At 52.9% G+C, this 13,702-nt stretch overlaps 1 protein-coding gene across 7 annotated transcripts in view; it reads right to left on the bottom strand.

Moving 5' to 3' along the window:
- JADE2 (jade family PHD finger 2) overlaps window positions 1-13,702 on the bottom strand; it is an 84,237-nt gene that overhangs the window by 28,670 nt on the left and 41,865 nt on the right. For all 7 annotated transcript variants that reach the window (XM_052771966.1, XM_052771961.1, XM_052771967.1 and 4 more), the window contains 2 exons: window positions 11,599-11,768; window positions 64-275 (listed from right to left, as the gene is read on the bottom strand). In XM_052771966.1, the coding sequence (XP_052627926.1) occupies window positions 64-275; window positions 11,599-11,768 (382 nt within the window). The remainder of the gene's footprint in view (window positions 1-63; window positions 276-11,598; window positions 11,769-13,702) is intronic.

The raw sequence follows: 13,702 nt of genomic DNA, 5'->3' as shown, positions 1-13,702 counted from the left end.
GTATAGGAGCGTGATGTGCGGACAGCCGAAACCGGCCGCTCTCCCCCCGCGGCGGGGGCTCACCTGGTGCACGCAGACGTTGCACTTGTCGCAGAACACCATCTCGTTGCCGTCCTCCCCCTCCGGCGAGCGGCAGACGTCGCACACCACGTCCTCATCGTACTCGATGCCCAAACCCTCCTCCGTTTCGATGGCGATGTTCATGTTCTCGTAGCACATGGTCTCCAGCTCCTCCAGCACTCGCTCCAGGGTGATCTCGTCCAGCTCGGGCTTTTCTGCAAGGCAGAAGGCAGAGGAGGACACTGATGCAGCTCCGGCGCAGGAGCCCACCCGCCTTCAGGGAGCGTTTTGCAAAGGGCTGAGCATTTTAGATTGCAACTCAAGAGGCAAATCCACGGCGATGGTAAGAGCGGCGATTCAGAAAACGACTGCTTCTAACTCGGGTTGCAGTTTATATTTCATAGACAGTAACAAAATATTGCTGCTGGCTGAGAGGAAAGAAACCCATTCAGCTGAAGCAATGCGGATAATTAGGTCTGACAGTTTAAATGTTCAAGGAGACAAGTTTTGCAAAGATGCTTTCTGCAGCGAGGGCTCAGACAAGCTTTGGCAACACAAAGTCAATGCTTTAATTGTTGAGACTGAAAATTGACCCTTTTAAGGCCAATTAAATGGCACTGTAAAACTGAAGCCAAAGGCTGAAATTGAGGACAAATAACCTATTTTTTTCCTGGTTGGGTTTAGTGAAATCAGAAGGTCAGACACTGCTGTGTTGTGTTTTATCCCCCCCAAACCAGGACCTTTAGTGGAAAGAAGTGGCAGAGGTGCTCTACCAGAGGTTTATCCAGGCTGACAACCACGAATATGAGGCCAATAACCAGGAGAGGCTTTTTGAGAGCAGCGGCTCCAGCAGCAGAATACCCAGCCACTGTTACAGGGGGGATGCTGCTGCCAGGAGCTCGGCAGCACCGGAACGGTGCCACGCTGAACGTTGCTCCCGAAAGTGCTGCCTCTCACCCCCACACAAAGATCCCGGTGCCACAAACGCAACGTGAGGTCACTCCAGGTAAGGGAAAAGAGAAGGAAAAGATCTGTCAGCAGCCGGAGTGAGGTTCTCTACGATGGGAAAGAGGCAGAGTTAAGCCCCCACCGCACCCCGTCTCCCCGTGAGCACTATTTCATCACCAGGGAAGGCACAGAGATGGGGACGGAGATACCAGCAAGATGCGATAAAAAACATTTAATGTTTGCATTTCATTTGCGTGTATTATCCATGATGACGGCCAGGATGCTCCAGAATGCGCCAGACAGCGGAGCAGCCCGACCCGCGCTGCTGTCCACCTTTCTCGTTGCAAGGCAATGGCAGAAAATACCTGATTTATGAGCAGAGAAGGGGAAAAAAACAGGCTTGAGGAAGTACTAATATGAAGCAGTTACTCATTAAATGTTCAGTGAGAAATCTTCCATCCTGGGCATCTCTCGAACCACAGCGTGATGTCCCTGTCCCAGGCCGAGCTCTGGGGCCCCGTGAGGTCCGCGGGGCTGGGGAGGGACGGGGCCGCGGAGGTCCCGGCCAGTGCTCCCAGCACCTCCAGCTGGATGGGGCTGGCAGGGGCTGCCCCTTCCCCCGATGGCCACGGACCAGCTGAAAAAACTCTGTCAAGGGGGAAAAGCAACCCGTAGGCGAGCTCGGCAAGCAAACACACCATTGTCTGCCTTTTTAAGCTCTTCCCCAACGTTTCGCCTTGGCACCGTTTCCCTTGGCTTGACAAGTCTCTGCAAACATCCAGCCTGGCATTTTACACGTCTGTGTCGAGTCTGAGATACCATCTAAGACAGACAACACCGTTCCCTATCACAACCCTTTCAAGCGCCCGGGCTGCTGTGCCGCAACACGCCGAGGAACCTGACAATACCTGTTTTATGACGGAGCAGCCCCTGCGATGGGCGCGGGATCTCTGCAGAGCCCCAGGCTGGCACAGGCTGCCCGGGGGCTGCCGGAGCTCAGCGATGGGAAGCATCCTGCGCTGGCACGGCGGCACGGCGAGCTCCGCGCGCCGGAGCCGGGATGGAGCCACCGGCTCGCTGTTGGCGTCGTGCCGGTCGGATGCGACAGGGCAGGGAGCGGGTTACAAAGCCAGAGCATTGGTTTTGCCTTAATCGCGTCCCTTTATAAACGCACCACCCGAGTTGCACTTGGTCCACGGCATGACTTTATGCGAGCGTTAAACAAGCCCGGCAAGAATATACTCCTCTTGGTCAGCGTTTCAAGTCTGCATCTGTGACTATGATCCCGGGTACCGGAGTGTCAGCCTGGAGTTACTCCCTTTCTCCCAACATTTCAGGTTCTGCTCTCTCTGCTCTTCTGGAAAGCAAAACGATCATTAAAGTGTTCCCAGAGCTTTTCACCGCGTGCTTTCTAGAGCTGCCCGGTGCTCAGGGGACAGGGCAGGCAGAGAGCCGGCAGCTGCAGGCAGCATGAGGAAGGAAAGGGATGGGGGTTTCTACAGGAATCGTGACCCTGACCTGCCCTCAGGGTCGGGATCGCGCTGGCATCGCCGGGATCGCGCTGGCATCGTCACCGTTCCCGTTTCACCTCGAGTGGAAAGAACCGGCTCCCATCGCATCTCCTGCATTTTCCATCCACAGCGATGCCCCGGCATCACCAGCTCAACCCTGGGGAGAAAGTCCCCACCGATCCCAAAACTCTCGCGCCGGAGCGAGACCAGCACCCCAGCAGGGTTTCCTTATCAGCCTACGTGCAATGTAGTTGTTATACCGTTACATCGAAAAATATAGATCTCTCCCTCTCGCGCGCACACACACGCACGCTCTCACACTCCATTTAGATGTAATTACATTAGGAATTCGTTTGCCAAGCGCCATTCAGAATACCTCGGAGCTTATTGAATTGACAATTGCACTTGATGGGGATGAAGCGATTAATCGTTTATGAAACACTAAACAATGGGGCCTGGGGGTGAAGTGCTTTTCCATTTGTGCTCCATTTATCTCCTTCTGCATCCTATAAAGTTTGTGCTATTAAACTCCATTCATAAAATTGTCATCTTTTTGGCTGCGAAAACTCTATCTGTATTGATCGTGGCCAGCGAAATCACAAAAACAAGAAAATACTCCACCAAAACACTCCCTGTGTACACGTACAAGTGACACTGTTATTGTCCCTGGGGAAGGAAAAGCAAAGACCCAGATACTAATCTTGGCTACAATGAATAAATCCAGTGACATTCAGGGAGTAAGTCACGTTTGAGACCATCACGCAGACGGTGGACTCTACCTGCTGACCAAGAGGAACGTACTTTTACCTGGTTAAGGTATGCCAAGGTCTTGTACGAAAGGTGGGGGAGAAAACGAAGCTTTTCTGAGCCTCCGCAGAGCCAGGCAGTGTATCGGCAAACTTCTCCATAGTTTCTGTCCGGAGGGAGACACTTCTGTCCAGAAGTGAGAATTCCATCTCACACCAATATAATCACTGGCAATTTGGAGCCATGTTCAAAACAGACACAGGAGTCAAAAGCTCCATGTCCCATCACCCCTTCCAGGAGGCCACCCATACCCTCGCCCCATTAACACTGAGCGCGTTAACGATGACTGGTTTTGATGGGACACCCCTGACATCACCCCCACGGTGGGAAGGACTGTCACCCAGGGAGCACTGCCTCCCACCGCATCCCAGCCGGAGAAAAGCCATCCTCTCTCGGTCCAGAGCAGGGTGCCGGCGGGCAGCATGTACCCAGCCAAAGGAAGCATCCCCCGGAGGAGGAGGGAGACTTTGCTTCGGAAATGGAGGAGGAGAACAGGCACCAGACGACGATGCGCTGCAGGAGGTCTCCAGATCTGATTCAGGCAGGGAAAACGCGTTGGAACCCGGCCTTTCGTTTGAACTTTGCTCCCAGCAGAAAACTCTTCCCCATACCTCTGCCGTCACGCTCTGCCACGATCCCTGCGGCTCCGCAGCTGCCCGGCATCCCTGTTATCCCCAAAGAGCTCCCAAGGGTCCCGTCCCCGACCCCACACGCCTCAGCTCCCCCAGACCTCGCAGCAGTTGCCCATATGGCACCTGAAACACAAGATTTAAATATTTTATCCCAAAGGAGCTGGGATCGCTGGGCCACGGCGCCGGGTCTGGGAGAACCACCAGGCACATTCCTTTACACAACGCCGCTCTCCATTATAATTATTTCTGTAATATCGTAATTTATGTGGCATGAAGGAGCAATATTCTTCTGCTAAATGAATTCTCAGCTACTCCTTGTCGTGGTGTGAGCTGACTCACTGCACGGGGAGAAAAAAATAGCTGGAGAGCCACCTTTCACAAAACGGAGACCTATTTCTGACTAAACTGTGCTCCACTAAAATCAATTTACTGAAACAATAAATCCTTTTACCCTGTGGAGGATACCTGGAGATAAAGCAGCTCATGAACAAACAGTCATCAGGACTGCAGGCTATGCCATTAGCTGATTCACAAGCTATAAACCTTGGAGTCTACTTTTCAGTAAAAATATGTATGAACAAGCAAAATTACTGTTTTTTTTAAATAAAAAAAAAGGAAAGCACTTCTGAGATGATGTAGGCCTGTCTATTAGCATCTCTGAAAGACTGAGAGTGAAAGGACACCAGCTCCCTGCTGGGACAGGGGTGTTCACAGGCGGCACGGGGACTCCGGGCTCCCGAGATCTCCTTCCAGCTCAGTGTCCCTCCAGCTCGTCCCGGGCGAGTCACTTCAAACCTACCCGCTTCGGCTTCTGCCTCTGGAAAGCTGTGCTGAGGATCCTTCCCCCCTCGGAGGCCGGGAGAATGAAAGCAATCCGAAGATAAAAAGCACTGGCTAGATGCTAAAACCGAGTTTAGGCGCCGCTGTGCAGAAGGACGCCCTGGGAGAAGCACACTTTGCCGCTGAACAAGGCTGGGAGCTGAGCACCCACACGCTCATGGCACCGATGGGGACACCAGCCACCCCTGCCCTGCGCCGGGTGCTCCTGCGGCATCCCAGGTCCTGTCCCAGGCATCCTTTGCAAAGGACAGGGGATGACGGACGACCACCCGAACACCACACCGGACCATCTGGGACTCCCCCAGCCACCCCTAACCCATCACCCGCAGGCACACAATGCTTGGGAGATGCAGCAATTGTACATTAATCTTTTACCAGTGTTATTTATAAACAGACCCTTAACGTAAAGCGTGACCAACAAAACAAACGGCGACATGCAACCTGCGCAAGCTTGAGCATCCACAGTGAAACTTCTAGATATTTTGTTACAAACACAGCTTGCTAATGCACTTAAAAGATTTACAGGAACCAATTATCACCCTTTCCGCCACCCACCGACATCAATTATTGCTCAAATTTAAGATGATGACAAAATGTTTTAGAAGCCACTTTATAAGCTGCTGTCTCTCTCCAGCGATGCTCGGCACTGACAGAGCTGTCCTGGAGCACTTCTGATGAAAGCCTCCTCGCTCCATCCAGCAGCAAAACTCTGAATATTGCTGGAAACCACTGCAATTACTGCAAGGAATTTATGGAAATAGCAAAACAACGACTTGACATAAAAACTGATTGTGCTGAAAAACCCGGAGGTAAAATGTCTAAAGCTTCTCCCGCTGATTTCCAACCCTGCTAATCTATACATTAACATGGCTTTCCTGCAATATCTGTTTCTATAAGGAGTTAAATAAGCTTAGCTTTCCCTTCCAGAGGCTCACTGTGTTTTCACCTCTGCCGACAACTTAAGGAACTGCCACCTGAAAATACTTCTGGATTTCCTTGCTTAAAGATAAGCTTAAAGGCCGAGGCTATTTTCACACAAAATTAACCTGGATTATTTAAGACGGAATTATTATTCTTCTTCCTCCCCGCCTTCCCTTCAGCCGCCCCGTGCTGCGGCACCCCAGCAAACCGCCGCGTCTCCCACTGCTTCAGGAGCATCCCGGCCGGCATCGCTGGAGGTAGTTTCGTCAGGCGATGCTGTTTACCCAGGAGAAGAGCAGAAGCCCTGCGCATCCACCTCCGCCTCTCCGAGACCCGCGCCGTGCCGCTCAGCAACCCTCCGTCGGCCAGCCACAGCGGGCTCTCACCTTCATCGTTCCTCATCGCCATCATTTCTGTGCCTCTTTACACCCCGGGGCTCGCCGACTTGCCCGTTTACATGGTGGGAGTTCTGCCCTCGCATTAAATTGGGGTATGGAGCCTTCCATGAAGAGCAACAGCCCACCAGCAAGCGCAAGCGTGGCACCTGCCTACGGGCAGCTCAGGCGAGTCCTCCTCCCGTTGATACCAACGGCGTTAATCCAGATCAACGGCAGTGTAATTGAGAACAGCTTCCAGCCCTAAATCTGTTCCCAAGATACTTCTACGCTGTACATCAGTACCTCTATTAAATACATCTCTTGCTTGTAATATACCACCAAGTAGTAGAGGATTTGCTGGTTCGTCTCTCCACGCACCAAACCGGTCTGCTGCTGAAATGATTACTTGTGCAATGAGCTTATGATCTCGGCGGAGAACAAAGATCTCAGGCTACGCGCGGATGTTTGTTGCAGGCTGCAGCACAGACGTGTTATAAAACAGCTCCAAACTGGCAGGATTTCTTCAAAACAAGAAAAAAAAAAAAATCCAAACAAACAGACCCTGAATTATTAACGGGGTAAGCTTGCACGAGCGATGAGCGGCAAGCAGGGTGGTCCTGGGTGCGGGGGCATGGCGGGGAAGGTGGTGGAAGGGCCATCGCTGCGAGCGGTCCCTTCTGGCTGTTGGCTGGGGGGAATGCACTTAGAAGGGGGAACCCGGGCTGGTGGTTAAAGGAAACGCATCCCACTATAAAAGGGACAGGCTCTGTACATCCTCCCAGCTAGCCGGGGCTGGGGAGCATCCCTGGGGGGGGGAACAGCAGCCCCTGGATCCCCCACACTGGGGGGCAATGGTCCCCATTGTAGGGCTCCCTCCGGCCGGCTGCCCCGGCGGGGAATGGGGCTGCCCCTCTGGTGCCACCACAGCACGGTGGGGAATCGCTCTCGAAGTCGTTAAAATAACGGGAGAGCTTCAAGTGACAGATATTGGGGTGGCCCTGCGCAGCGGATGGAGCCTGGCCACGGTGATGGGCACCCGTAGGGGGGTGGCACTTGCGTGGGGACAGGTTCTGCCTGGGGAATGCCAGCGTGCTGCCTCGGGGGGGGGGAAAAGGGGCTCCCCGAATCCCGAAAGGACACGGTGGGATGGGGGTAACCTCGGACAGGGACTCCGGGCGCTGCCAGGGAGGCAAGGAGCCGCTCTCCGAGGCGTGCATTTAACGGCAGCCTCTGCTCCATTGAGCACACCTTCCCCGCGGTTACTCCAGCGACTTCGGTTTATTCCACATCTACTTGACCAATCTCACCTCCGCCGAGGGAGGTATCATCTCATTAGTACACAGACATATCTCAAGTATGCAGTGATGAATTCCCCCTGGAGCTTCAAAAGCAATACATGTGACCTTTGCATGTTCCTGCCATAAAATACCAGGAACACCTCCAGCTCCCAAGATAGAAGCTGTGGTGGGCATATGTGAGCAGCATACACCATATGGATTAAGTCAAGGGAATACTTAGAAACTTCGACTCTGCCTTCAGCAAAATTGATTCCGGCAACGTTTTTAGCAATTTCTTGAGGATTTTCCGTGTGTTTATGAAGTGCCGATCACCGCAAAGGGATATTTCAGCCTTGGCCTTTGAAGTCTCTCTAGCCTTGCTTTTACAATAGCTTTGGATTTAAGGAAGATCACAAAATACAGCATAAAATGTTAATATAAAAACGACGACTTACGGCATGGCTCCTCTCTAAAAGGAAAGGCCTGTGCTGCCTGGAGTGGCATATACAGGAATCTGGCTCAGGGTTTCATTCAGACTCCTTCAGATCCACTTTTTTTTACTATCTCATATTGCAGCAGCAACAAATAAAACATTTAGGCATGCTGAAATATTGATTTCATCTCTAGTGCACAGAAGTTCTTTAAACACTACATTTCTACCACGTACAGTAACAGCTACTGAGGTATCTTACTGGGGAGTTTAAAGTTATTTAAAGCTGTTTTACGCGTAAAACTTTTGCTTTTCGGAACAATTCCACCTAATTGGGAGAGGAGCCGGCAGAGTGCAGAGAGCTGGAGCTATCTGGAGATTTATCTGATCTTGGTGATAAAATTCCATCCCTGGGGTGACCTAAAAAGGACTGGAAAAGGCATGTGCTACGTGGATCAATGCGCGCTAACAGCAAAGCGAGATGGATGATCTCATAGGTGTTTTCCAGCTCTCCTCCCCGCAGCTCCTCAAGAGCCAGTCAGAGATCAGGCTCCTTCTTTGTCATTAAATATTTTGGGAATGACACATTGTGCCCCTGGACTGCCCAGTGACAACAGCTCAGCCAAACACCCAGGAGGAATTTAAACTTCTGCCTATCTCTTGACGCTGGGAGATAACTCCTGACTTCTCTGAATAGGAGGAGGCTGCAATTCTCCAGTTAAATCATGTTAATGATCTCAGAGATTAGCAAAGCTGGTTTGGAAATCTCAGCATGTCATTAACCTCGAGGGCTTCTGGGAGAAAGCGCTATTTATGGACTGCCTTCAGACCAACCTAGGCAGGCGGCAATCTTCTGCGTTGGGCGGCGAAGGGCACCCAAATCCCACGCCGCTGCGCCCGGCTGCACGGCTTCTCCCATATGGGAAGCAGAGGGAGTGGAGCCTCCGCTCCGGCACAGCCCAGGAGGGCGAGCAGCGACAGATTTCCTGCAACAGCTTTCCTCTATGAGCACCCAAACCCCATCACTTCCACGGGCAGGAAAACGCATCCCGAGCCGCCCCCATGCCCCGCAGCCTCTGCGGTCCAGCTCCCCGGGCAGCACCAGGCACGGCCGGCGTGGGTGATGCGACCGTGGTCCCGCAGCCAGAAGTACCAGCATCCATCCCGCTCCTTACCTGCCAGACCCCCAGCTCGCCGCGGTGCCGGGGATGGGTTATTAATCAATGCCACATGTTTTCCCTTTCAAGTCACTAGAAAAAACGCACTAGCCCTCGCACAGCTAGAGGAGTCGGGAGGGCTGGGGGATGGGGCGAGATACCAGAATCCTTCGGGCTGAAGCCATATCCGCAGTGGATTTCACACGCCAAACGCTGGTTTTCAAAGCTGCTCTCTCCCCAGCGTATTTTAGGCTCAGCCAGTAATTACAGTGCTCTTTCAGCAACAGAAATGGGCTGGAGAATCAGCTGACGGACAGTGAGGCTCTTCGCGTTACCACTGCTGAAAGCCCCTGGGTTCGTTATTACCGTCTCTAGTTGGTTACGGCAGCAGGGCTCAGGGGCTTCGTCAGAGACCGGTGCTGTAGAAACACCTCCTAAAGACTGTCCTTGAAAAAGCTGACTGGCTGATAAATGACAAGGAGCCGGAGGAAAAAAAAAATGCATCTTGTTCAAAATCCCACAGAGGGTCAGCGGCAAAGCATCGCCTCTGTCCCGACATCGGGTTCAGGGGGTGCTCACCGGGATGCTGCGACGCCAGCCCACCCAATGCACCTGCAAGGAGCGGGGCTACCGGGGGTAGATAGCTGTGAGGATGCTCAAGCTCCCCTCCTAAATCCAACACATTCCCAAGGCAGCACCGCTGGCGAAGCCGCCTCTCTCCCCCAACACACTCCGGTTTGGCACGTGCCAGCCCGAAGGCGACGTGCCGCTCGCAGCCGCAGGGGACAGCCAGCTCCCGTCTCACCTCAACCTTCCAGTTACCCATCAGCATGGGAGCTCCACATCTGAAAGCCATTTAAGACATTGCATTTGTAACCTAATACTTTGAAGAAATAATAAAGCGAGCCAAATTTAACCCAACTGAGCTGCAGAAGCCAAATCTCTGCCTGCTGCCTTTTAGAGACTTCTGAAATCCGTACAAGGGGGAAGTGGAAATAGAGACAACCCTTCTCTGGAGCCCAGAGACACCTCTGACGGCCACCCAGTTGCGGAGACAGCGAGAGAAATGCAGCAGGAGATACAGCGAAAGCACGGTGGAGTCAGAAGGACGTCCAGTGTGGTACAATCTGGTTTCTTGATGCAGTAACGGCAGCCGTGTTGTGTTAGGAAGGGTGGATCCTTGCAAGGTACCTGAGCAGGACCTAGCCACTCCGCTTTGCCCAGGAGCACCTTCTGCGCTGCCCAAGGACTTGACTGTAGCTGCCAGTATTTCAAAACCTGGGTGTGCTAATGACAGAGCTGAGGCTGCTAATACAGGACCAGTTAATGAGGGCAAAGCTGACTGCGATTTGCTAGTGATACTATGGGCTCCACAACACCGAGATTATGGGAAATCCAATATACAGGATACATATAATAGGTAATTAGCCAAACTCTAAAAGCAGCCTCTACAACTTTCTCAAGGTCCCAGAGACCATGGTAGCAAAATTTGCTTGTAAATCACAAGTACATCAGAAGAAGAAAGATCTTCTGCAACCCAGATCAGCCAATGTGGTGGCCAACTTCTGAGCTCGTTTATGCTCCATGCAAACTTACTGAACTAAATCTTACTGCAATCTTACTGAATCTTGCTGCAGCTCTTAGCCGGCAGGCTGTGAGACTCAGCACAACCTTCCTGTTCGGCAGTGCACAATCCCGTCTGCTCAAGCACTTGATAACATACTTTGTCCCACCCTTGAAAGACCTTTGCAACGGGGAGTAATGCTTCATGTAGGCACACTTCAGCTTTCACTGACCTCACAAGGTGACTGTTTTATGGCGTTGTTATTCTTACCTGCGTAGCAGCAGCCACACCGCAGCAAGCCTTACCTAACAAGGACTGGAAAATCCCTCCACGGTCTGGCAGGATCACACACCCACATGTCTGTGCCAACAAATGTGCCCAGCAGACCATGCTAAGCACTAGTGCCAATGGTCAAATTCCAAGTCCAGGTACTTGCACTCAACCGAAATGCACTAATGGATTTTAAGAATGTGCAGTGATATAACAGCAGGCTACATTATGCTGTGATATTTAGAGACACCTGGGAACGGAGAGACAACCCAGGACCAGCATTTCTGAGAATTACACATTTTGACTAGGAAAGCCTCTTCCCTCTGACTCCACCTGCCCGGCTGGAGAAACGTTGGAGAAATGCTTTCAGATCTGGCCAAAGGAAGAGGAGTCAGGTTCAACACACCCATCCTGACCAACACCTCCTCCTGCAGTCCAGGTGCTGCAGGGATCAGTACGGGAGTTGATGATGGTCATGCAATCAGAGCATGGTCATGAGGGATCTGGGTCTATCAGTTCTTCTGCAAATCAGACCCCTGCTCCACAGGGCACGCTGCACTGTTCCTACCGTCATCTGGTTTGCCCCGTTCTTCTTGCACCACATCCCAAAAGCCCTATGTGAGTGAGAAGCGTTGAGATAGATACACTCAAGATCCTGCGCTGTGGCAATCCACATGATCTCTTTTGGAGAGCCTTAAAGAAGATTTCTTCTTCAAGGCCTTTTGTTCCACAATTACTTAAAAAGCCTTAAAAATGCCCACTCTGGGATGCCCAGGCAAGGAGAAAAACAACAGCAATACTCACCCATCTCCTTGAGCTCCATATTAACAAGTTCCAACCAGCAAGCATCGAGCTCATCCAGGTCGTAGCGGCTCACTCCTTGCAAGTAAGTCCTTGTAGCTTCCGAAATCTCAGAGCCAGGCAGGCTACTCGGTGAAACCTGTGAAGGCGAGTTCTCCAGCTGCGGTATGATCCTGGAAAAAAAGAAGGAGAGGTTGAGAAAGAGCTACAACTCGCAGAAGTATCCCACTTCTTGCCATGGAGGGTGCAACCACGCTGTGCACAAACCTGAATCGACGAACAAAAACAAGCCCAGCAAAATCAAAGGGGTTTTGTGTGCTCAGGTGTTGTCTCCTGTGCCTTGGACGCTCTGAGGACCACAACTTGGGCACAAGCACTTTCCCAGAGACTGCTGGTCTGGGCACCTTATGTGGTGGTTTGAGTCGGGATGCATCAAAACAAGCCGATTTTCAGGAAACGCTGAGCACAGCCTGGCTGCCAGCTCCCCTTCCTGGGACCTCAAACCCGGAGTTTGTGCTTTTCCCCGTGTCCCAGAGAAAAGCAGCACGGAGAAGCAGCACCGTGGCAGCATCGCTCCAGCATCGCGCCCGCCACTTTGGGCCAGCCCGCATCCCACCACGGCACGGCTCCGGCTCCCACTGGGCTGGCTTCCTACGCAGCACCATGGCCACCCGCCTTGGGCCACGATCAGGAGGGGAACGAGCGGTCTGGGAATCAGGAATTTGGTTTTTAGCCTGTGCCTCCATCTGCCTCAGTGTATTCTTCCCTGCAGATTGGTCATATAACACCAATCCCTTCAGAAATAAAACTGACATCAGTGCCGCACGCAGGCTTTACCACCACATCTCATTCTTCCTAAACGCCCACTGATGTTTTTCAGTATGAACCAGCCCGTGCCCTGCACGGCTCCACGCTACAGAGCAACCCCAGGGGATCACCGAGCGGGCGGCTCTGCGCCGGGCTCTCTGCGGTAACACGCCCGATCTTCAACAGTTCTCCAATTCCCCCTCACACCATGAGAAATTAAGCCAGTTTTCCACTTTGTATGGCTCCTTTCTTCCTCCCCACCTTGCATTACCACCAGCCTGGTGGCAGCAGCCTCCTCCGTGCTCGCATTCCCGAGTCAAATAACTCGACCTACGGCTACAGCTGCTGTCATCAACCTCATGTCGCTCCCCCTGGCATTAGAGGGTTGTTTCTCCCCATGGGGGCTCGTGGAGAGGCTCATGCAGGAATACCACATCAGGGCAGAAACAGCCTGTTTGGGAGAAATACACTTTCCTGCCTGTGAAACCGGGAAATCTGATCTGGAAAGCACACGCAAGCACAGGACCGGGGCCGTTACGAGTAGCGATGCTCTTGCCCGGAGCCAGTGGTCCTGCTGGCGAGGGGGAGACCACGGCACCGACCCATCCCCGCTCCGTGGCCACAAAGGGGCATCCCACACCCTCAGAAAGGCAGGATGCGCCCCAGCCGTGGGATAAACGTGAGGACAGGGCTAAGGCAAGGGCTTCTGCTCATCGCGCTGCCATCTCAGCCACGCTGGGGATCAAGCTCCTTCCACCCTGCGGGCAGGAGGGCGGCACGCAGGCGCCGGGTTTGGCACCGCCGCGCGCTCTGCGCCCTGCGAATACGAGACTCTTTGCCCAGTGGATGAATTTAAGTGCAATGCTCTGCCCTAGTTACGTTTGGAAACTTGAGCCAGCGGCAGCTGAACGCCTTCTCCCCGCTGTGCCCTGCCCGAAGTGCTCAGCGGGAGCAGAGGCGTCCCCGCAGGTCTCCCCAGTTCTGCCAGTGCTTCCCCTCTCACCCGGTCCAGGACCTGACTGCAGGAAAGATGGGTTATAGTTTGGTGACCAGAAGTTGCCCAGCTTTGCTTGCTGCCCTCTCCCCGATGATGCAGGCTGTCTTGGCTGGGTTCTCTGCTTCCAGCCCCATTGCACCAGTTGGCTGATGGGCTCACGCTGACAGCCGGTCCCAGCACGGGTCCGTGGCAACTTTCCTTTACCTACAGCAATAGTTTTCCCATTCACCTATGGAAATTAACTCTTTACATGAGAAAAATGAGGTCCAATGGATGCGATGGTCCAAATACTGATAGCAACAG

The sequence above is a fragment of the Harpia harpyja genome, chromosome 20 (assembly GCF_026419915.1).
Source record: "Harpia harpyja isolate bHarHar1 chromosome 20, bHarHar1 primary haplotype, whole genome shotgun sequence".
Taxonomy (NCBI): Eukaryota; Metazoa; Chordata; class Aves; order Accipitriformes; family Accipitridae; genus Harpia; species Harpia harpyja.
Note: the sequence above shows the minus strand (reverse complement) of the source record. Positions and strands in the feature narration are given on the sequence as shown.